Source organism: Epinephelus moara, chromosome 13 (genome assembly GCF_006386435.1).
Source record: "Epinephelus moara isolate mb chromosome 13, YSFRI_EMoa_1.0, whole genome shotgun sequence".
Classification (NCBI taxonomy): domain Eukaryota; kingdom Metazoa; phylum Chordata; class Actinopteri; order Perciformes; family Serranidae; genus Epinephelus; species Epinephelus moara.
The window spans coordinates 17,592,928-17,617,286 of record NC_065518.1 but is presented as its reverse complement, the minus strand read 5'-3'; the positions used below and the strand labels follow the sequence as shown (position 1 = coordinate 17,617,286).

The 24,359-nt window shown below is 41.3% G+C and overlaps 1 protein-coding gene across 1 annotated transcript in view; it reads right to left on the bottom strand.

Annotated features, from left to right (window-relative positions):
* Positions 1 to 24,359, bottom strand: part of atrnl1b (attractin-like 1b) — a 106,915-nt gene that overhangs the window by 62,114 nt on the left and 20,442 nt on the right. The window contains exons 12-20 of the mRNA XM_050060434.1: positions 22,780 to 22,994; positions 22,450 to 22,568; positions 22,024 to 22,156; positions 19,839 to 20,026; positions 17,111 to 17,324; positions 16,818 to 17,009; positions 9,812 to 10,045; positions 6,907 to 7,044; positions 3,857 to 3,950 (exon numbers count right to left, since the gene is read on the bottom strand). Coding sequence (XP_049916391.1) covers positions 3,857 to 3,950; positions 6,907 to 7,044; positions 9,812 to 10,045; positions 16,818 to 17,009; positions 17,111 to 17,324; positions 19,839 to 20,026; positions 22,024 to 22,156; positions 22,450 to 22,568; positions 22,780 to 22,994 — 1,527 coding nt within the window. The remainder of the gene's footprint in view (positions 1 to 3,856; positions 3,951 to 6,906; positions 7,045 to 9,811; positions 10,046 to 16,817; positions 17,010 to 17,110; positions 17,325 to 19,838; positions 20,027 to 22,023; positions 22,157 to 22,449; positions 22,569 to 22,779; positions 22,995 to 24,359) is intronic.

The following is a 24,359-nucleotide window of genomic DNA, read 5'->3' as shown; positions in this document are numbered from 1 at the left end:
AAAATCTGAAAATCAAACAGGCAAGCTAGATTAGGTACGTCACTAATACGAAAACTTTAGGTCACATGCGTAACCCCGATTCTCAGAGTAGCATGAGTGAGATGTCTAACCACACAGCCCTTCTTGCTTGGGTGAAGCGAGAAGAGATGCTTACTTTGAATGCTGCTGCATCATAGCGCAGGCTATTTAATGGCAGGTGGATCCATCTGATGCTGACGTTGCAATCACCAGCCAATCAGGACTGGCGTAACGAGATAGTGAGACCTCGAAACGAATGCTATGAATGAGAACCAGTCGCTGTTTAACATGGTAAACGTATCAACGCAGTAACAGACTTCAGCACAACGCAAGCAAAGAAACCTGAAACCTCCCGTGCAGAGCATATACGTCAGTATGGAGAGCAGAGTTAGCATTAGCATAGTTAAAGTTCTGACAGCAAACATAGCAGAGTGCAGTTTTTTGATGTAAACCAGACCCTGTAGCTTCCTTCTATCTACCCAAAACTCCATCGTAGCAAATATTACCGTATGTTTTACAACCACTAACGCTGTATCAGCCACTGCCAGTTAGCCTACAAGCTAACGAAGAACATAAACAAATAAAAGATGCTAACAACCCTACCATTCTGATACGTCTTCTAGTCGCCAATTTTGGTTCATGACAGACTCCTCATTTGAGTCTGGGTCTGACTGAGGCTCAAACATGTATGGATAATTCTCTCTGATGTATCCTTCAATGCTAATGCTAGCTGCCTAGCACCTAAATACCTAGTGGTGGTAGGGGCAGAGGCCAGATCCAGAACTTCTCAGTGATGGAAAAGAGCAGATCTGCTTCCACACCCTTCTGTGTGTGAAATCCATGTTAAACAAAATATCAATACATTAATTGGTATTTTTATATACTTTATAACGTCAGTGGAGGGCAATTTGCACTGTGTTGGCAAACCATATGGTAAGGTTACTCCTTCTGAAAATCCCTTTAAGGGACTTCACTTAAAGTTAATTTTTCATTCATTCATTTTCTGTAACCGCTTATCCTGTTAGGGGTCATGGGAGGGCTGGAGCCTATCCCAGCTGACATTGGGCTGACACTGGACTATCACAGGGCTGACACATAGAGACAGACAACCATCCGTGTTCACATTTACACCTAGGGGCAATTTAGAGCCACCAATTAACCTGTATGTCTTTGGACTGTGGGAGGAAGCCGGAGTACTCATGCTGACATGAGAAGAACATGCAAACTCCCTACCTTGGGTTCAAACCAGGAACCATCTTGCTATAAGGCAACAATGCTAACCACTTGACACCGTGCCGCCCTTCACTTAAAGTGATTATAAAAAAAGGGCATAGAGAACCACAGCTTGTGGAGGCACCATTCCACACCAGTGTAGCCATATCCCAACAAAGGCAAAGCAGGAGAGGACTAGCTGTTAAAATTGGATGGAAAAAATCTACAATCTAAAATATTTTTTAAAAATCTACTTGACAAATGTTTCATGAGGAAGGAAATGCACTTGTAAGACCTCAAGGATTCATACAATCTGTTTTAGTGATAAACACAAAGTAACTTTCCTTTGTACCTTTAAGGGTGACATGACTACTGTGTGTGACTTCTGCTGACTAAACTACTGTCGTTGTATTCAGTGGGAAGATGTCTCAGTCAGTATGACATGTCAAAAATATGACTAAACTTTAAATGAATTTTCAATCAAAAGGCTTCACATCATTTAAATTTAAATAGTGGGGAATGTGTAACTTATCAAGTAGAGATGACAGAACCAGAACACAGAGATAGTGACTACATCATTTTAATCCAGAGATTTGGAGGGCATGTGATTTCTGGGACAAAGAGAGAGTGAGAGAGAGAAGCCTCAAGGCATATTGTGTGGGTGTGTATATGAATTCGTGCTTGCCAGTGACCCCTCTATAACTCTTACTGCATTAGGGGTATTAAAAACATCAGAGTCCATTCTGCTTACGACTGGGAAAGCAGACAGCTAAGTGGAGATGGTCCTCCCACACCGGGGGGAATCCACCGCGTCAGCAGAAATCATGCCGGAGGTGGAGTTTCTGGCCAATAATGCCAACTGATGGTTTTCTGTTTTTACACTGTCGAATCATTACAACACCCGGGCCTCCACACGAGGAGGGAGAGGGCTGCTTCCATGATCAGAAATCAATGCCCATGAACTGTGACCTGACAGTGTATGAATCCCATTATATAAATACAACAAAAGACTGCTGACTATGCTGTGATTCAAAATCAAATCAAGTTAATTTCCATTTGATCCGTATATACTATGGCTGTAAAAGCTAGTGTATTTGTGCAGAACTGTCAAGGTTCAGGGGGTCGTGGTCCTGTGCACGCTGCCACACGCAGAATACATGGTATGCAGATTACTGCACATAATGTGGAACCAAAGTTTACAGGTGCAAGTTTTGCCCAGAAAGTTTTAGCCAGTAACATGCTGAGGTTAGCAGCACAAGCAGACTGGCATGCGAGTCAGTCACACTATGGCGAGCGCAAATGAAACACCACAGCTGGAAGACCCGTGAACAGGTTCCCAGTCAGCTACAACAGCAGTGGAGAGAGAGTTGTGTATAAGACGAGGACGGTGTGTCACTGCTGCTCCACATCTGTAGGGTGTGTGAGTGGAAACACATCCAACATGCTGAAGCGCATTCAACAGCACCACCCAGATGTGCCAATCTCCAGGATAAGTGTTTGGGTGGACTGAATGTTTAAATATAGCCACGGTGTAACTAATTGAAACACTGCTCCTAAAGCAGTTTTTTAGGGTGCGTTTTAGGGTACCGCAGCATTTACAAGTGGACCAGATAAAATGCCTTGCGCAAGAAAGCTGCTCTTGATTGGTCAGAATTTCCTTGCGAGAAAAATCCAGGAAGTAAACAAAACGTTGAAGAAGAGTACACTTGCAAGATAAATGTGACACTTTCTAATGTCACAATGGAGGGACAGCTACACAGGTTGATTTTAGCGCTGCTCATCGTGGACTATATTGCTGTCATTGTTCATTTTAGTCAAACCATACAGTTTGAAAACGAGGCGCGGCTCCAACTAGAAAACAATGTTTTGATGCACTGAATGCCCTGAATGTGCATATTAAGGCAGTACAGACAGAAATAAACAAACAAATTCACTGATGTGCTTGGAGAGGGAAAACAAATCCTTATTTAATAATTGTACAATATTAAGGATTTGTTTTGGAAAAGTTGCCACTTGGTACAATGAAACAGCTCCTCTGTGTCCCTACCTCTCACTATGATGCATTGCAATTTGTTTCAGTGCCATGTTATCAATCATTTTGTCCAACTGTATTAAATCACTAGCGGACTGGTTCTGCTCCAACTTTCATTTATCTGTATTTATCCTCTTTTAAATCTCCAGGGTGAGTGTTTAATTCAGCATCATAAACAGAAGCTCTGCTCATAAAAATGTTGAAACTAATATTCAGGCGGGTTTTTAGGCAAAATATCACAAACAGCACATAACACCCTCCCATATGTATCTGTCTCACTTGTCAAAATGGGTTTCCTTTAAAATAGCCCTGAGCATTTCATCATGGCTCCATCCCAAGTGATTACTGGCCCGGTGACAGGCAGCCCAGAGACTCACTTTTGATTGACATTACCTCAAGTCAGTGAATTTCAGCTGGAACATTAACAGTGTATCTCTCATTTGACCTCTATGCTGCAGATCTAAACTTCTGGAAACACGGTGAGCTGAACTGACCATAACATAATGTAGCACTAATAAAAAGATATCCTATGAAATGGCTGCAAGTCAATTCATTTTTTTCATGTGTGTGTAAGCATGTGGTCGGAGTACTCACAGCTGGCACTGGTCTCCTTTGATCCCCTTGGTGGTGCAGAAACACTTGCCAGTTAACACCTGGCACACACTTGCATGACCGTTACACTTACAGGCTGGAAGGGGCGACAGAACACAGATGGAAAGGAAGAAAGGTGGGGAGAAAACAGGGGGAACAGAAACAGTGTTGATTAGCATCCAATAAAGCTGAAAGTGTGGATTTAGTAAAGTGTTTATATGTGCTTGCACACATACACATGTTAAGTTTAAAGCTTTGAATTCAGGATCTCCTGAGGGCTCAATAACCGTACAATTCCTTCAACTTGTCCCATAACAGTTGTTTTTCCCCACTTTAAAGCACTGGGCTAGCAGTTTCCCATTGCTGGCAGTGTTTGTGCTAAGCTAAGCTACCGACTCCTCTTCTGCTGTACTGCACACGCAGAGATGAAATTGATATCGATCTGGCTGAGATGGTAAACAAGTGTATTTCCCAAAAGATTGGCTGAACTTCAAAGATCTGAGACATGATGGAGAAAATATGCCCCCCCTAGATAGGACACCACGATACCCACCAGGCATGTGTGTGTGGAATATAAACAGTGCGGCGCTAGATGTGTGAATTGGCTCCTTAAGTGCCTCTGGTGTGGCAGCCTTTCAGGTTTGCACTTTTCAGTTGACTGGGCTTTAAACCACTGAGATGGTGTATTACAGAGGGGTCAGCGGACACAGCTCGAAACCTCCACCCTAGCACATTTCCCAAGATGGTGCGTATGAATATTTCAGGTGACAGGATTGCTTTTAACTGAGTGTCTTAGCACTTTTTCCTGCACTTGTTGTTATCGACAGCTGGTGATAAAGGATTTCGTTGTACTGTGTGCAAGTCATGCTGGGATAGGAGGGTGTGCTGAATGCCCACTGTACATAAAACAAACAAACATCCATCTGTATGCAGCAGAGGTGAGACCAAGTCATTGTTCTGCAAGTCACAAGTCTCAAGTTTCTGCACTCAAGTCAAGACTGACAAGTCCCCAAACAAGCCCTAAACTTTGAGTTTCAAGTCCTAAAGGAGTCATAATGCGCTTTCACTTAATGTAATCTTTGGGGGAAGACACCAAGTGTTTTCTAGGGCTGCCCCCGACTAAGAATTTTCCGAGTCATAGTCGTCATTTAGGGTCATTAGTCGACTAGTCGCCTGATATATATTTTTGGCGGGGCAACACAATGGTTTGAGTTGAAGGAGTGAGAAAGAATAGTATCAGTAACATTGTTAACACTGTGCTACATTACAGAGAAATACAAAACCATACTAATGAACCTTCATTAATATAGGCCTATATTTTATCTACAAGTGCACGTCCTTTCAAATTAAATTCCCACAAGGTCCAGTTATATAGGTTTTGATTTATTTGACAAGGCGCAGCTTCTAATTGAGTTTCATGCTTGCCTGTGGTTGTTTTTTTCTGTGACTAAGCGACCAATGAAATCATGCCAAATAATGACCTTTCTGGTCGACTAACGTTTGGTCGACTACTAGTGGGCAGCTCTAGTGTTTTCAAGTCAAAAGGTGCACTGGTCACTGGTCTTCAAGTCCAGGTCAAGTTGCAAGTCTTTTCTCATTCCGTGAGGTCAAATTTGTGACTAGAGTCAGACTCAAGTCCAAGTCATGTGACTCGAGTTCACACCTCTGGCATGCAGTAATGGCACATAATGACTTTGAGTCGTTACGTCCTCAGGCTCTGAAAGAATAAGAAGAATATTCCCTTCACAGATGCTCACCTGTGTAGTTTCACTTTACAGGTTACAGCTATAGCCTGTGCATTAACAGATGGCATCTGAGACCATAAAGCTCCCAGGTGTATGTGTGTGTGTGTGTGTGTGTGTGTGTGTGTGTGTGTGTGTGTGTGTGTGTGTGTGTCTGCGGCTCACAGTCTGGCAATTCAAACAAAAGCCCCCATATAATTTTTCAGGAATGCTATTCATGTTTCATAAGGGACAGGGAGTGTGGGTAAAGCTCCTCTAATACCGGTCGTCAGTCATTTATTTAATAACAACCTGAGACTGTTATCAAGTGCACATACAGTTATTTCATATTTGGTTAAATGCTCATTCCTATGCTAACAGCCCAATGTTTATTCTCCACATTAAATTCAGCTAGCATTATGCGCTTTTGCTCTGAAAACACGAATGCTGTATAAATTATGGGCTGCAGTCACTCCAGAAAATTTATTCCGCATCGAGCAGGAGACGCAGATAATAAATCTGCACCGTGTGCGATTCAAAAACTCAATCAAGCAGCTTTATATGCAGAGAGACAAACATGAGTACCACACCCTGAATTAATACAACAATTAAATCATTGCAGATATATTTGTTGGTATCCTGCCTTTATAACGTCAGTGTATGTATCCAAAATCCTGACATGATGCATTTAGATTTTCAACAAAGCTTTACGGTGCAGGAAAACACAGTAACACAAGAAGTCAGTAGTTGACCTTCAGCTTCACCTGCACTTCCCACATCTGCTCTACACTCACTCTAATGTCAAGAAAACACAGTTAATCTTGACATTTCTCCATCTTATGTGAGAGTGGTGTTTTCCACACAGCAGAAACAAACCAACAGAGACCAGATGTTTATTCTACCTTTACTTGTTTTTCTGTTTAACTTAATGAAACCAACAGATGGAGGAATATTTTCATTAATCAAACAGGACAGACTAATTGCCACCAGGTTCTTATCAGCACACACTAGTACCCTCTGTTGGTTGAGATGCTGTATTGCCGTCTGTCGGTCTGTCACGCAAGGCTCTAATTAAAATTCAATAAGTAGATGATATTCCTCTAAGAGTTTGATTATCATGTACACACAGCAGGTCTTGTCCAAATAAAAGAGAATGTAATTTGTGTATTTGTTTAAAACCTGATTGTTGACTGGAAGGAAACGTGCACAGATGATGAAGGTGGTGAGGGTTAAACTCCATCAATCCACTCCTTCGACAAAATGATAACAAGCAAATCCATTAAGTCGTATGTGTGCGGAATAGTTAAGCATCTGTGGCGATGCGGCACTCACCCTGGCATTTGCCGCCATTGGTCGGGTCTCCATGGTAACCAGGCATGCAGGTCTGGCAGTGAGGGCCAGTGGTGAGGTTACGGCACTGCTCGCACACACTGCCGTTCACACACGTGCTGTGGCCATTACACTGGCAGGCTGAGAGAGAAACAGAGAGTAAGTTTTACTACTTAGATATTGAGGAACATATGTGCACATGAATTTCAGATCTTAACACACCGAGCATCTCATGGCTACCACAGTTAATGCACCCTAATTGTGGGTTACACTGGGGGGCAGGGAGCGAGCCAACACAAGGTGGAACTAACTCAGATTTTTATTTTCAATGATTAGGAGCAAGAAGGGTGAATTTCTGCCAACATGCTGGCAGTCACAATCTCCATCTGTCTGCAGGTCCCACAGGACCCTGTTTTACAGAGTCATTTTTGAATAGTTTGAGTTGAAGTCATACAATCATGCTGATCATGCTCCCCATAGCTAATAAACAGCGAGGATTTGACACGGGCCCAACGAAACTTACACCTAGGGTTGTTGTTATTGCTTCCTGGAAAAGCAGCCAGACCCATTAGAGCTGTCAGTGGCTTGTGTCTGCCGTGTCATATTAATTACTATTTAATCAGACTTGCCTTTTAAAATATGCTTTGCAACTTTTAATGAACCTGCGTGAAGGCGTCCAATGGGAAAACACAAATTAGACCTCTAATGGAAAAGAATACAGAAAAAAACAAGTGTTTATTTTTATTTTATGTAAGACTGGTTTGTATATTCATCAATGCATATCAAGGGTAACATTACCAGGAAACCAATTTCCAGGATTTATTCATCTTTACAATTAAGGGTCTTTCGACAGTGTTCATTAAATTAAGGTGAGAGAAAGAAGCGAACATGAAGTTAAATGAAGATGACTGGTTAAACATATGTAGGACGCAGTCCACCACATCAAGCTCAGATCCGTGGAGGGAATTCATCACAACAATTAACGCACGTTCAGCCAATCTACGAGGATTCTGCACAATCTTTTATCCAACCGACACAACTTTACTGCAAATTTGACTATTTAAATTGGGTAAAATCTCATTTCATTGCAGCCTTTCTCTCTTTGTTTATCATAGGACTGCTGCTGCGGGACCGAAGCTCAGAGTTACACACACAGTGACGGGGCTAACTGTTAGCATCATACGACTAACACTGCCCAGCAGTTATTTACAGGTTTAACAACAGAGGTGAGTAGTCTCAGTGTTGGTGCTAAGTTGTTAATGGCTCAGTGTTGGATGTTAACTACTGCTGCAGGGCTTCTTCTCAAGCGGCAAAGTATGGGGCGCAGAGTAGGTCACCTAGTAGGGCAGGCTCCCCAGGTACAAAGGCTACATCCCCTTTCATGCTACTACTGTCCTATCAAATAAAGGCCAAGAAGCCCAAAAAATAATCTTTAAACAAACAAACAAACAAACAAAAAAGCGGGAAAGTATGACGAGTAGTGACGAGATCATGTTGGTTGCGCTAACTGGGCTGAGAGCAGGAGGAGAGATGCTAACGGGGACGGTCCTTCAGCGCTGCATAATAATAAGCTCAAAATCCGTTCCAGCATCAAAACTATTTTTGCAATCTTCACTTGCCCCTGTGATGTCACTGCAAAAATCGCAATGTGCATCGCAATATTTATTTATTTTTATTTTTTTAATCAGACATTTCAGGCTGCTTCAATCCCAAAACAGCCCAAGAAATCCTAGAGGGAATACTTTACATTCTTTATAACTCCTAAGTTAAAAATTCCCACAGCAACAAATCTGAATGTGGTCTTTTTTTTTTTTTGGAGTGTCCTAACATTTCTACTTATTGGGTAGACGTGGATGAAGCAATTAGATCGAATATACAACTCAGAGATTTTAACTTCAGTGTTATATATTTGGGAAACTTGTCAACTGGGCTGAAAAAGCAGGACAGATATTTGTTTTCAAATACTATTAAAAGGCAGTAAAAAGCAATAATCGGATAATGGCTGAGTAAAAAGTCTCCAATAACCCCTGAATGGACAAAAATAATTTAGAAAATTCATATTATGGAACCACTGACTTCTTCTCTGAAACATGTAGCTAAAAAATGTGAAAAAAAATAAAAATATTGGAAAACATGAAAATCATATGTGAATCTGAAGCAATCGTTTTATTGTATATATTTATTTTGTTTAGAGCACTTTGTTTTATTCTCCTCTGTGCTATGACAAACAGAATGTACTTTAGTTCATGAATGAGTGGACGACCCCTCCCCCCTTAAAAATAACCCTGGCATGGATCAAAAGGACATAAAGAACCAACAGTCCTTGAAAATGTAGTGTTTTACACAAAGTCAAACATTTCGGTTTACCTGTTCTGTTCTTAACAAAAAAAGGCTGATGCATAAATTAACCTTGTTTGTATTGATTTTTCACCCTCATTAAGAACGGACTGTTACAATGAATTCCAGTTTTGAGAATGTAAAAATACCAAAGACACTGAGCTTCACACCTAAAGGCTTGAACGATGATGAGGTAAAGTCTCACTGAAAAGCTTGCACATGTCACTTCAGATCTCTCACTGTCTTTACACTTTATTGACACCAGGGAGCCACTAAGCACGCCTCACATTCTCACATTACACCTCGCACTGAGTACATCATCATCTTACATGACGTGGTTGCGTGGACTGGGGCTTGATGGCAGCATTAAATGGCACACTAGCGTACGGTTGCATAGAGTCAGCAGGGAGGGATTAGTTGCATAGGGAGGCTGTAACAGGAATCCTTGATCAGAACATCTTTTAAAACTTAAGACGCCACAGTCGATGGGTAATAACAACTGCTCAAGAACATACACTTATGATGCATGATCTGTAATTTCAGCAAGCGGCACAGGAAGTGGATCCCTTACCGGGGCAGTGAATGAAGGCCCACTCGTAGCCCTTGTCTTTGGGGCAGCTGCCCGGCTCCAGGATCATGTCCTGGGACTGGACCTGCTGGCCTTGCTTCGCCGGTCTCTTCATCGGCCCTCTGTAGGAGCCCTCCATGCACAGGCCCTTCCCCGTGCTGCTGGGATCGCCACACCAGCCGCACTCAGGCTGCTCCAGGCATTGGGAACATGTCCGCAGGCCTGAGCAGTTCTGGGCTGAAGGAGAAACAAAGGGTGAGAGACTTGTGTTGCACTAGAAAGTACTTGCATGAAAACACTGATACATACACAGATAGAGGTACAGACAAACACACAGACAAACTCATACAGGCTATGGACATATGCCCATTTAATTATGCACATACACATACTGCATATTACCATGACTTAGGAAACAATACACACCTGCATATGAAAATATATGCAACACTTGTAAAATGACTGTAATATGATGTGCAGCATTCCTACACATTTTTATGGACAAAATTTCAAACCTTTTTCACGACTTTTCAAGCAGCCACAATAAAAAAAATCCATGACCATTCACAACTTTTAACACAAACAGATCTGTACACAAAATTTTAGTCTAAATATTAACTGTATTATTAACGTCGGCCCACGGACACGAAGCCGTAGAGCTCCCAGAGTCGGGGAGTGACAGTCTGTAGTTTGGGTTGACACGTTGATTAATTTGTTTGGAAATAAGAATGCACTGTACCGTTAAACTACACTGGCCTACTTTCAGCGCAGTTTAAACTAAATCAAAGTGAGCACTGGTGCTCCGAGTGACAACTGAACGCCCTAGGTTGCCCAGGTCAGTTGATTAATCTCAAAAATGCAGCACAATTTAAAAGTATTAGTGGGACATAGGTACAGTGTCTCTTTAAAGTGTTCCTACTTTGTTGCATTACAACCTGTAATTTCAATGTATTTTTATTTGGATTTTTTGTGATAGACCTACACAAAACAGTCAAAATTGGCGAAATGAAATGAAAATAAAAAAAACATATTAACAATAAAATAAAACAAAAAAACCCTGAAGCTGGTGAGTGCAAATGTATACACCCCCTTTGCTTCGACACCCCAGCAGGCCTTATTTAGGGGTGTCATCACGAAGGGGGTGAAAACATGTGCATGCACCACTTTTCAGTTTTAATTTTTTTGAACAAATATTTTTTAAATTTATTCTACTTCACAAATTTTGACTATTTTGTGTAGAGCTATTACAAAACATTCCCCAAAACTTCCATTTAAATCACGTCACACATCTACACACAGCTACGCACAGCAGAGCTATGATACGTCAGCAGCTACAGAAAATAAATTTGCCGTTACGTTACATAATATGGAAGGTCATCCACGCAATTTATTTAATGAAACAACAAAATTTCATGACTTTTCCAGGCCTGGAAAACAAGATTGTGGATTTCCATGACCTATTCAGGTTTTCCATGACCGTGTAAACCCTGGATGCATATATTTACATGACACTATTTATTATGCACTCATTTTGACTAGTGTAATTGTAGTAATGATGGTATGTCATGACCTTTAAAAATTTTAAGCAGGAAAATCCTAACCAGGGACAGGAGCCTTTCACAATGTTTTCTTGCACTGACCCTGACAAATAAACAAATAAATAAATAAATAGATTTCTTGTCAGTATCAAAGTGGAATGTCTTCTATGACTGTTCTACTCCTCTGCTTTTTAAAAATATAAACTAAAAAATGTTTATTGTCTTGATTTGTATTCCTTTGTTGGCCATATTTGTCCATTTCTTCTTATTTTAACGTTTGTTTACCAGGGTTTCACCTTGAAACAAACAGCAGTGCAAATTGTGATCAATTGCAAAGCACTAAAAATAACAAGGTCCAATGTCGTCACAAACAAGAACCCTGTAGGGTGTTGCTTTCAGGGATTTTATTTTGTAGGATTTCAGCTTCAGTCTTTCCTTCACCTTTAACAGGCCCTACAGATTAATGACATTAACGTGCTTTGCACCGAAAACACAAGCTGGTTATCTGGTGAGCTGTCAGGACAACAGATCTGAGAGCACATAAGAAGATAAGAAGCAGGTGTTGAGCTTTTAACAGCTGATTGAGAGGAGAAAAAGCCATAGAATGAGACAGAAAATGTGTCAGCAAGCCGAGGCCGGCGAAAAGTTTTTGATTTGAGCAAAGTTCAATGAAAGGTTTAAATGTGATGTGTGAAGTGGCAGCTCGCTCTAAAGCAAGGAACCCAAGGGAGCCGGGGAGCGATGCTGTTTTGTCAGCTGGGGGACGAACTTTCAGGCCACTAAATTGCTTGACAACTTTCAGCGCCGCCACTTGCCTGCCAGACAGACACTTCAGAAAGGGGGGGGGGGGAAATGCCACTACTATTTTAAGGAGACAAACATTGAGTGCTTTTACCTCAGTTTATGTCAAACAAATCTCCAGCTATTCTGCTAATGGATGTGAAACCATGACAACGCGAGAACAATCAGCACAAAGTAAGGCCATTTAAGTTTGTTTTGACGACAGGACGCGAGTGGCAGATTTCTCACTAACATACCATTCTGAGGAGAGAAGCAGCTGGACGAGGACTTTTTGTCTCGCCACAACACAAAAGCACGCTCAAACACAAAATCTGCCGCACAAACAAAATTCACATTTATCCGCATGGATTCTGACAGATAAATCAATATGTGTGAACATGGGCAACTAAATCTGATGCCTGGAGCTGTTACATAAATTGGACAGTGATTATGAGTGGGGCTGCACGGCAAAACATGTGTCCCGTCATCCAGTGTTAACAGTTTTCACCAGCCAAGCAAACACAACCTGTAATCCTGGCCTCGATTCTCTCCACAGCACCGTCTGAATTTATGTATGGAAGCTTTCAAGGGCTTTTCTTTTTAATAAAAACAAGTTTAATTCCAGCATTTAATCAAAAATGACGTCAAAATATTACTTTTGAGGTAAAACTCTACAAGTTTGTATTTCATAAAATCAGTTTACTGTACATCCACTTTGCTGTCCATCATCTCCAGGGGTTACATTTACTCTAATCTGTATCTACAGGCTGTTTCACTGCTCGCAAAGTGTTCTTGCTGGATTTCACAGAGACTCTAAATACTGATCAGAATGACGACTTCGCCACTTCAGTATCTGTTTTTTTTCTGTCTTGACATGCCTCAAAATGCACCCTGCAATCAACAGATGGCAAATACCTTCTGTTACAACTGTATGCTTACAGAGGGCCCGATATATGAGACATGACAGAGAGATATGACATTGAATAATGGCCTGAAACATGTTTTATGCAGAGCATTATGACGTCACAGTGAAGCTGACCCTTGACCTTTTGGATATAAAATGTCATCACTTCATTATTTTAGCCTATTAGACAGTTATGGGAAGTTATGTCATAATTAGCATAAGAATGTGAATTCTTGAGTTATGGCCATATTTTGTGACCTCACACTGACCTTGACCGTTGTCAAAATTCTAATCAGTTAACTCTTGAGTTAAAGTGGACGCCTGTGTCAAATTTTAAAAATTCCCTTCACGTGTTCTTGAGATATCACGTTCACGAGAATGACACAGACACAAGGTCACACTGACCTTGACCTTTGACTACCAAAATCCAATCAGTTTATTGCTGAGTCCAAGGGAAGTTTGAGCCAAATTTGAAAAATTCCCTTGAGGCGTTCTTGAGATATCGTGTTCACAAGGATGGAACTGACAGATGTACAAACGGATGTATGAACAGATGTATGGCCACAGCTATCCCCAGTGGAGAGGCATAATTAATGTAGGCATTCATTCATTTTTTAAATGTGACATCACCTGATAATTATGTTTTAATTTGCTTCTTTTTTTTCTTTTTTTTTGTATTAATTCCCCTTTTACTTTCCTATTTAATTTTACTTTTTATTTATCTATTCTTTTTTTTTTTAATTATTATTGTTTAAACTAATTTCTTATTTATTTTTTTTTCATTTATTGAACGTACTTTAGTTGTTTTTTATCATTTATGCATTTATTTTTTCATTCATGCAAATATTTACTTTCAGTATTATTTCTGGTACATTTAAGGGCATATTCAATTATTTACTGAGTCATTCATTTATTTTTTATTTTGGTCGCTTCCATCCTCCATACTCGTCCCCTACAGCATATCTGCAGGAAGTGAAACAGTGAGCCAGTCCTGATTTAAAAGATCAAATCAAGGCCTGAGGAAAATGCTACGAGGGGAAAGTGAAAGTCGACTCGACCTTGCATGTTTAGAATTCTGTCTGAAGTAAATACAGCTTCCGGGGATTTTTCTGACTTTCTCTGACCAGTGTTGATTAAACAGATAGACAGATAGTGTGTTCATAGCAGAGATGTGCTGTTGATGCGTTTGGGCTGACTGATCTGGTAAGATACAGCTACACAGAAGCTGAAGAGGTATTTTGGATTGCTACTTACATGCCAGGTAGAAATCACTCGAACTGTAGCTGAATGCCATAAATAAAGCGTCCTTCCCCAACAAACTACTGCCAACTATTGGTAGCTCACAAATAAGAACTACTTGTGCAATGTCAGATCTGCAGAATTAGACTATTTTCTACTGGGTGCAACAAATACATCACAGCCTGCCCCTGCATGATGATACTACAGGGCATTTTATACTGGCTGTATGGCTTTGAGTACATGTATGCAGCATACTCAGCATAAAGAAAGCCTCTCTATGCACTGAAAATGAGGAGGAAAGAAGTAAAGTTAGGTGGGGTAATTTGAGACTTAATTGGTGATTGAAACTTTGAGAGTGAATGTGAAGGAGCAAAGTCAGACAGAGCCAGCAGAAAACACAGAGAGAATTTATAGGATACCCTTCTCTGTCCTTCACGCCGAAAGGGACAAAATCCTCAAGACAAATATCCACAGTGTACAGAAATGTCTCAGGGTTACCTAACACCAGCTGACACAAATGAATTTGAAACTGCACCCTTCAGCTCCCTAAATTTGTTACTCGCTAAACTGATCTGAGATGCTTTTACGATCTGACACAACTGTGGGTATAATTCATACATTACGCAGCACAACAGCATCGACCTGATGCGCCGCACTGACCTTCAGGTGAGGGATCTCTCTGATCAACTTACCAATGTGAAAATACTGTTAGCATTTAAACCTCTGTGTGTGTCGAATACTTATTTCATTACTTTTGGAGATGGGAATGCCCTTTTTGATGCTTCAAGAGAAGCATGTACATGATATGCAAGGATGAAATAGTTTCAAATTGTAAAGAGATGACAGAGCTTCGCACATTTTTTAATTTTAAATGTGTCCTCTTTCTCACAGTGTTTCTCAAATGGGGGTATGGGTACCTCTACGGGTATTTTGGAGTACTACAGTGGGTATGTGAGATTTATTTATTTATTTATTTATTTTTTTACGTTAAAGGTATACAATGCAGGGTTGTCCTGAAAAAGAATGTATAGACTCATACGGAAGTAATCCCTCTCAATCATCACTTATGACCCACTAGTAGTGTGTTTTCTTCTGCACAGACTCTGCCTGTGTTTTTTTATTTTCTGTGTTCAGGATGTTTCTGGGTGTGTACCCCCCACAGCGCTCAGGTGAGGTCGGGTCTTTATAAGGGGCCGTACACGTGCTGCATTTTTTTGCACCATGAAATTCATTGTTTTCAATGTAGACGCTCAGCAGACGCGCTCAAATGCCAGTGATGCCGTTGCAGCGTGCACGCATTCCCTAGCGCCTATTTTTCAGGGCACAACCACTGTGGCCTGAGACAGCTTTAACACCTCATGTCATGTGATGAGAAACAACCAATCACAGCCGACATGTATCCTTCCGTAAATATCAGTCTGTGAATTGATATGGAAAAGTTGACCATGTAAGTGCAGGGCTGCCAGAGCTTTACGTCTGTGCCACGGACGATAGGCCTACACACTTATAATAACGCCTGGAAGAAGATCAGCTCTGCACTCAGGAATTTAGGGAAATAGGCTATACTGTGCAGGTCAAGGTTGCTTGATGCAGCTGTGCTCTTAAAAGCTAGCACAAAAAAGGCACAAGAGTAGCACCCAGCGCTCTGCGTTTTCCAGGCGGTTAAAAACACAGCATGTGTACGGCCCTTTAAAAGGTAGCGACTAAGTGCAAGACCATGAGCAGCAGGCATCCACGAGACAGCGCAGAAAAAACACAAATATAGTGAGGGGAAACGAGAGTGAATCTGGCTTATACTTTCACTTCACAAACAGTAACCAACATCCCTGCATAGTGTGCATTTAATTTAAAAAAAATATCAGTCATGAATGTAAGTTTGAAAACCACATTTTATATTACATATTCCTATTTTCAGTGAAATCATAAACTGCTATAAACTGCCGCAACAAGTGGGTGTACATTTGTAAAATTGTACATTTGGGTTTTGGCCTTCTATCCTTTTGCAGTGGTCCAAAGTTGCCTGATTTAAAAAAATCTCGGCTGAATCTATTCCTGAAATCCTCCTCCAAAAACTAAAACAATAATAACATTCATATTTGCATTACTGTACGTGCAGCTATCCCATCATGCCTCTCTTCTCATTCAGAGAGTGAAGTCATTTGTAGGCAGAAACTGTTCCTTGATACGTGACTGTCTTTAAACCACTTAAAGCCAGCTAACGGTAAAGAGTCCATCTGCAGCGTGGTCAGCAGGGAAATCTAACAGTTGGGGCGACTATATGCGAGAGTAATTGGCCATTACACACGCAAAAAAAAGAAAAGAAAAACAGCTTCCAAAGCCAATCACAGGAAACTAATACCATTTTCCCTCCGACACAAACACCTTCCACTTTAAGCTGTTTTTCCTCCCTTAACCTCCTTTCTGGCAGTGATGAATATCGACTGCTTACAGAAGCCAATCTAGGAGAGCTTATTGCCGGCCTCCTTAATGCCAGACTATAGACTGCAGAGAAGCCTCATCTAGATTAAGTTTAGTCAAAGACACTTACCCACACAATCTCCAGTCTGCCACTCCAGACACTGGCCATAGGGAAAAGAGATGACATAGGCAGTTGAGTCAACACAGCGCTGCGCACTGCCGCACCACATACACTCCATGGCCTGGCTGGTACAGTTGGCACAGGTGGTGTGCAGGGAGCAAGGCTTCTTACAGGAGGGACGGGTGCTCTGATTTGGGTTTCCTAGACGGGAAAGGCAAAGACAGAAAGAGAGGAACTGTAATTCCTCTGTGATGTTTCCAACATATTCATGAAGCATATGCATGCATGCAAGTGTCTTTTACCAGTAGCTTTTTCACAGATGAGGCCGTGGGCAGTGGCGGTGCATGGATTGGCCCTCAGGCCGGACACCTGAGGCTCCTCCAGGTAGGCACAGAAACCAGAGTCGCTGGGCTCGCCGGGCAGCCAGCGCAGGCTGCTGTTGGTGAAGGGTGACATGTCCTCCCAACCCCAGTACGACACGTTGATTTTTCTCAGGCCCACCCAGGGAGACAGCCGCTGTGGAGACACAGCAAAAAGGCTTAACACACATCGGCCTGACAAGTCGCCGGGGTTTCAAATGTAAGATAAAATATCACAACTCTGCCTCCCTTTCTGCTCCATCACGCTATTTAAGAACTGAATAGCCACCGCGTTTACACCTGGGAACCACAAATGCCATTAAAAGTCTACTGAAAATAATTTCACAGATGTGATTACTTATTTGCCTCCAGGATTCAACTTGTAATGTAATGGAAAAATGATGGGAAATGGCATGTCAAGGTTCTGTTTGGAGCAAACACGGCAGTTTCAACCCGGCAGACTGACAACAAATGATATCCTCATGAATACAGCAGGCATGACCAAACTAAAATCATCAGTGGACTCCGTAATTTTCTTTCAGTGCGAGGTAGATGCGTTGCTGTGGTGAGATGAGAAGGTGAGCGTTTGCCCAAAAGCACATTTCATCATTTCCATTAAAGATGAAGAGGTGTTGTTAGGATAATTTATATTTTTTTTTTCCCATGAACAAATCATACGCTATGAGTTTCATGTGCTGTTCTCAACTGTACTTCTGGGTAGACTGGACTTCTAAGAATTGGGGGCCCAGTAGCTCTGAAAATTTTAACTTGAGAAGGGTTAAATTCCACAAACTGGCACACATTTTGACTTTGCATCACAGATATTCACTAATGCATTGATATATTTGTGTTTATTAAAGGAAAACTTCTGTAATGTTCAACCTGGACCCTATCTTCCCATGTTTTTATGTCTGAGTGGCTGATAGGAAAAGAAACAGGTTTTGAAATTGGTCCAGCACTGAGCAAGAGTGCTGCAGGTGGCAGCAGATAAACAGGCTGCATTGTTACCCCTCTGGACATGTGTGCATCATCAATTCAAGTTCAGGTTATTGTAAGTGTCTGACAACATTATGGAAAAGACCCCTATAGAGATAAACCTTGTTGGTAAAGAGTAAGGTCCTATTTTGTTAAATAAGACACAGCCAAGAAACTACCATTGACAACCTCACCAGACTCCATGTAGATAAACAGTAATTCTAGCGTGCATAGAGGCAGCATATTGTCAAATCTAACTGGATGAATTAAGGGTTTATTTAGGTGTGCCATGGTATTTTGTGATAACCACACATTATTACTGCAATATTGAGTTTTTAATTGGCTGTATCAGCATGTTGTGCACACTGATTTCCTAATAAAGGGGCAAACTGTAGCTAAAAAATTTACTTTAATTTAAAAAACTGTCACAGGGAGCCTATTTGTCACTGTTTGCGCGTGGGAATTACAAGTGTGTGACACATCAAAAGCCCTGACTGGCAGCCAGTGTGAGGGATGATAACAATTAAAAGGAGAAAGCTGTGAGTGGGACTATTGATTGCTTTATTGTACGGAGAAAATTACAACAAAGCACCAGCGAAGATGACCTACCACCGAAACAAAGAGTGTCACGAAAATCAGAACAGTATCACGAACGCTACCTGTTTTGTTTTTTCTTATCTTTATTGCCTTGTGTCGGGACAAGAGTGATAACACACGTTACAGAAGCTGCACAGATATTGATACAGGTGTGCCTTCAGATTTTGGATGGCCCTTTGGTGTGTCTTGGACACAAAAAGTTTGAAAACTACTGATCTGAACAGTTAAATAAAAATGATCTTACTCTTTAACAACAAGGTCTGTGTCTGTAGGGATCTTTTCCATAATGTGGTCTGACACTTATAACAATAAACTGAACTTAGTGGACATAAATTGACGGTGCACACGTGCCCAGAGGGGTGACATTGCAGCCTCTTGCTCAAAACTGGTCCAATTAGTTATTTAGACACAAGACATGGGAACATAAGGTCAAGGTTAAAAAAAATACTAAAGTTACACTCGTAGTCTGGTTTAGAAAACTTAAAAAGCAAAATATGAAAGCAGAGGAATTCCAAAGTTCCTCTGATCAAAGTGAAAGTACAAGCGAACCTGACTCAGCAGGCTCAGCCTTAGAAAGGTGCTTCTGATTTTTCCTACAGACAGTGAGTCATGCGGCCCTGGTTTGTTATACAAAGCACAAAGAAGAAACTCTGACTGCGTTACAGAGGATAAAACGATTCAAACAAGGCAAAACAAAACAATACTGAGGTGCTGATTATCACAGGTTGATTCATCAGGAGCAGTATCTCACAAACTAAAGCCTAGCATTGTTGTCTACTTGTAACTGTGTCAAAGTCAAAAACAAACCATACTGCTTGTGGCACTGCCAAGAGGAAAACAATTTGATGAAAAATGGTTGAAAGACAGGAATCACAGGAGCTAAAAGCACGGCCGCAATCAGAAAACAGCGGCGCACGAGTACAAAACTGATCAGGAGAAAATCATCTCAGAACACATATCTCATTACTGACAGGCTCAACTAGCAGAGAATCACTCCCTGTTCTCTCCTGTCAGCTGAGCAGTAAGCTGCATACCCAATCACCTGGCTTTCAAGGATTCCTGAAAGTATTTCTGACTGAATAAGATATACAGTATTTACCTTGTCTTGTTGCTGGAGCTTCTTCAGTTCCTCAAGCACAAAGTCCACTTGTTTGGAGGTGGTGAGCGAGGCGATGTTTCCGTTGAGGTTCTTGCAGTAGTGTTGAGCGTTGTCGTAACTCTCGCGGCTGGAGTTGATCCTCAGGCAGGCCTCCCCCACCTGGCTCCATCCCTCACTGCACTGCTGGGCTGGAGAAGTGAAGAGAAGATGTATGAGCCGAGACGTGCCGGATGTTACAATCCTGCAGTAACTGATCTTTTTTTACACTGAGGGGCAGAAGATGTGAACAAAACATTGACTTATCATAAACTTCTAAGTTGATGAGGTAAACAGTTGGTGATTTACACATACAACAGTTACGGAGCAACATCAACATTAGTGTAGAGTCATGTTTCTGGACACCTGGCAAATCTAAGCCCTACATTCATTCTCTTTTAACTCTGTTTTTGGTCCCTACCAATTCCTGAGGGAAATATCTCACTCTTTAGCCTCTAAATGCTCAACTATGTTCAGAAGCTAGTTGCTAACTTTGCCTGTCTGCCATTTGATGCTAAGTAGGTTGTGTATAGAGGGTTTTTAGAGATTTTTTGTTGACAACAGCTGCCTTCTGTGGGCTTGAATAAAGCTATGACAGCAGTGCAAGTGAACCAAAACAGTGAGGCTAAACAACAAGCTGAAACCTGTGTAAAACTGAGCTGAGCTGCAGATTCGGGTTTAGGTACAAGGGATTAAGCAATACTGCTGTAAAAAGATCCGCCATTACGCCGGCTTCGCTTTTTTACGCAGAACCAAATAACGGCGACATAATGCTGCCCCAGTTTGTGATTTCAGATTGCATGCCATCAAGAGGCGTGACATGTAACACAACAGCATTGGCGTCTAGTGTCATTTAAAGCCAAGACACACCAAAATGTCACCACCAAAAAGCTGCTGTTTGACACTTCGCAAAGACTACTGCAAACAGCCACCTAGCACGTACGTTCTGCACCTGTGTGAGAGGAAATAACTCTCCATAACAGCAGGCTGGGATACTGACAATAATGTCTACCGTTTCTGTGTTCGTACATTTCATACAGAACATCAAAGTGGACTAACGGTGCAACATTCCCACCTTGAACAGCCGGTATAAAGGGGGTCTTATTTTCACATGGTCATTTCATACATTTTTACAGAAATATAAATTATTGATGCTTTCAAATCAGTTATACTTCCAAACATTAGTTAGATACTGCTCAACAAGGGGCGCCATACTCCAAGAAAAAAGGACCACAAGTAGAGAATATTGTCATGAACCTAGAATGTAGGAAGTCTGCTTTCTTTCAAACCACAGGGGACTAAAGATTAAAGACTTTGCGTGTGTGTGTGTGTGTGTGTGTGTGTCAAACAGCTTTAGCAGGAGTGTAATCTGCATTTATTTGTCTTGGAGAAATGGATTGATTTTTGGACGCCAAATTGCCTGTTAATTACTGCTTATCATAAAAGTACGATGGATTCTCATTTAGATGTATGTGTGTGCAAGTGCACATGGATGCGTGTACCCATTTTGTGTGTGTGTGTGTGTGTGTGTGTGTGTGTGTGTGGCTGGTGCCACCCAAGTTTGAGACTCCCTTTCAAAGAATCAGAAATACACGCTCGCACACACACACAGATGATTTGCAGCTCCCACTGCTGCTACAAGCCCTCAGGCGACAAGGCTTCACGAACTGAAAATTATGGATAAAGTGACAGCAACAATTCTTCAGATTCAGCCGGAGTCAACATTTGGGAGGGGGAGTAGAGGGTGAGAGGTAAACTAAATAAACTGCCAGACCTGATAAACAACATCAGGATGACATCTTGAAAGTACATCTCTGCGAATACCAGATGCTGTCTTTGAATCAGATTTACAATACAATGTACAAATCCTAATAGCAAAATGTAATGAGTGTCTGTTTAAATATTCCCTCCAGGGTCTGAATGTCAGAGGAGTCATTCATTACAGTGAACACGACATCATCTCACAACATCAGTAAGTGCTTTGTGTTGAATGCTATCCATGAGATCAAGGATACGGTTCATGTTTAATCATAAGTGCTACACTTAGAGCGACAAAAACAGTAACTCTGAGCCTCCTCTCAAAGCCTTGAATATGGTGTAAGTTCATGTGTATGGAAATGTGCTGGGGGAGCTCCAACATGCATCTTACCAGGCAAAGCGTGGCACTCTGACTGATTCTGATCCCACTGACAGTTGAGATTCAGCGAGCAGCTCTTGCAGTTGGCGAGCTTGCTGCACACCTGCTCGTTCCGCACTGGACACTCGGTGAAGTTCCTCACATTCTGCAGAAAAGACAGGGGAAAACAGAAGAGACAGGAGGACAGTTAAGCCTTTAATCTGAGATGGAAAAGGAAGTGTAGAGCGAACTCATGTGAGTATATATCCACCTCTAAAGCACAGTCCTGTCCTAGGAGATAAGCATCACAACCACCTAATAAAACCTGACTTATTACTTCATTTCAACAGCAATATATATCCCAAGCTCACAAAATGTCATGTGTGTTTCTATTTGAGTGTTTTAGGGAGCTGAACAGAAGACCAGAAGTGCTCTGACGCCCCCTGTTGGACCACTCACAGAGGTGCAGTTGCTGGCGGCAGAGATGCACTTCTTGTCATCGCACCACTGGCACCCATTGGTGTTGGCTGTACAGCTGGCGCAGTCGGAAAACCGGTAGCACCGCTCATCCACTGTGACTATAAAGATAGATGAGAATAATAAGGAGTTTATTAAAACCCACATTAGCAGTCATTAGTAACAGCTGAGAGCCTAAATGCCTGTGTTGTCACTCTGGAGGAAAAGCACACTCAAGAAACACAAAATATTATTTGCAAAAGTGGAAAGAAAGCATCAATCAGAAATGAGAGCTTTGATAAATATGCAAAAAGGTTTGGATCGCTCTCTCACCAGCTTTCGGGGGGCAGAATGGGGCAGGAATGAGGCTTCCATTAGCCATGCTCGGCTCCCAGGGGAGACAGCGGCCTCTGCTCCAGATGCAGCGGACCCCTGGCCCGGCCTTCACGCACCCCTCCTCTGCCAAGAAGGCCTGGCAGCTGGGGGGTCGGTAAACAAGCACGTCGTTGAGCAGCACGCCGGAGAAGCCCCCGAACACATACATGGACCTGGCAAAGACAACATGGGAACAGGGTGAAAACAAGAAGAAGCAAAAAAAAAAAAAAAAAGAAACTTGACGATTTAATTATGGTCGTTTTTAACTTTACAAATATCCTCAGAGGAAAGAAATCACTCAGCCAAAGTGTAGCAAAAAATTAATTAAAAGGATGTTTGGAACGTTAACAAGCATGATTATTCACAATTTCTATTTCAAATTCAAAGCCAAATATTGCCTCGGAAAACAACAAGTCTTGAAAATTAAAGACACACTGAGAAAATAACTGTATTTTGGGGAATGGTATGTAAAGAGCTTAAGCACATGCTAGGATAGAAGGTTGTTACAGTTGTTTGGTGCCTTATCTATGTAAATTTACTGAAGAAAATATTATTGCTAGTGACAAATATTTGATCAAATGATATTGCTAGCAGCAAGCAAGAAAGCTATCACTAGGACCTGGGGTAAAGTAACACCACCAACGAAGCACCAATGGTTAACAACTGGTCCTTCAACCAAAGGAAATCTTTTTAATGGAGAAATTAACACATACTGAGACTACAAGGGAAAAACTAACTCTATGCAAGACTCAAAAAGAAGACACCGGACTCGAATAATAATCAATAGATACATTAATCTTTAAGGCTGTAAAAATGTGTATTTACCCACGCAGTTTTTGTTTCGCTAGCTCTTATTATTATTTTTTATTATGATGTGAGACGAAAGTGAAAATGAAATGAAAGTGAGACTACTTTCAGTTACTGAGTTAATATCAGGACAGATGAGTATAATATGAAGATATATCATGCAGGATTTCCATAATAAACAACACAGACGCATTCAGAGGTATTCCCTCTAAATCATAGAAGTGTGTGGTGGTGGTGTATTTTTCTGCAGAGAGTCTGCCTTCTGCCTGTATTTTTTTTTATTTTCTGTGCTCAGGACGTTAATGGGCGTGTACCCCCACAGCGCTCAGGTGAGGTTGGTGCTTAATAAAAAGGCAGTGATCAGGTGCAACCAAGAACAACGCGAATATAATATAAGGAGGTGAAATGTCAAATGAGATTGAATCTGGCGTTGGCTTTTATTTTCACTTTCACTGGTGGGCGTGTTTACAAAGAGTAACCAACAATATTGCATAGCACAGAAAAAAATATGTGTAATAATATATGTGTGTAAAATATAAAACAAGGCAAAATGACCTGGATTTGGGTGTTAAGATATAAAAATGGTGAAAAATGACAAGCAGTCACATTTTATTCATGTTTTTAGTACAGTGGAAACCACTTATATGCATCAGCTGTTTAAATAACTCACTTATAGTAATCAAGTAGTCCACTTACAGTGTTCATTTTGGGCCTTTTCATACATGGCAACA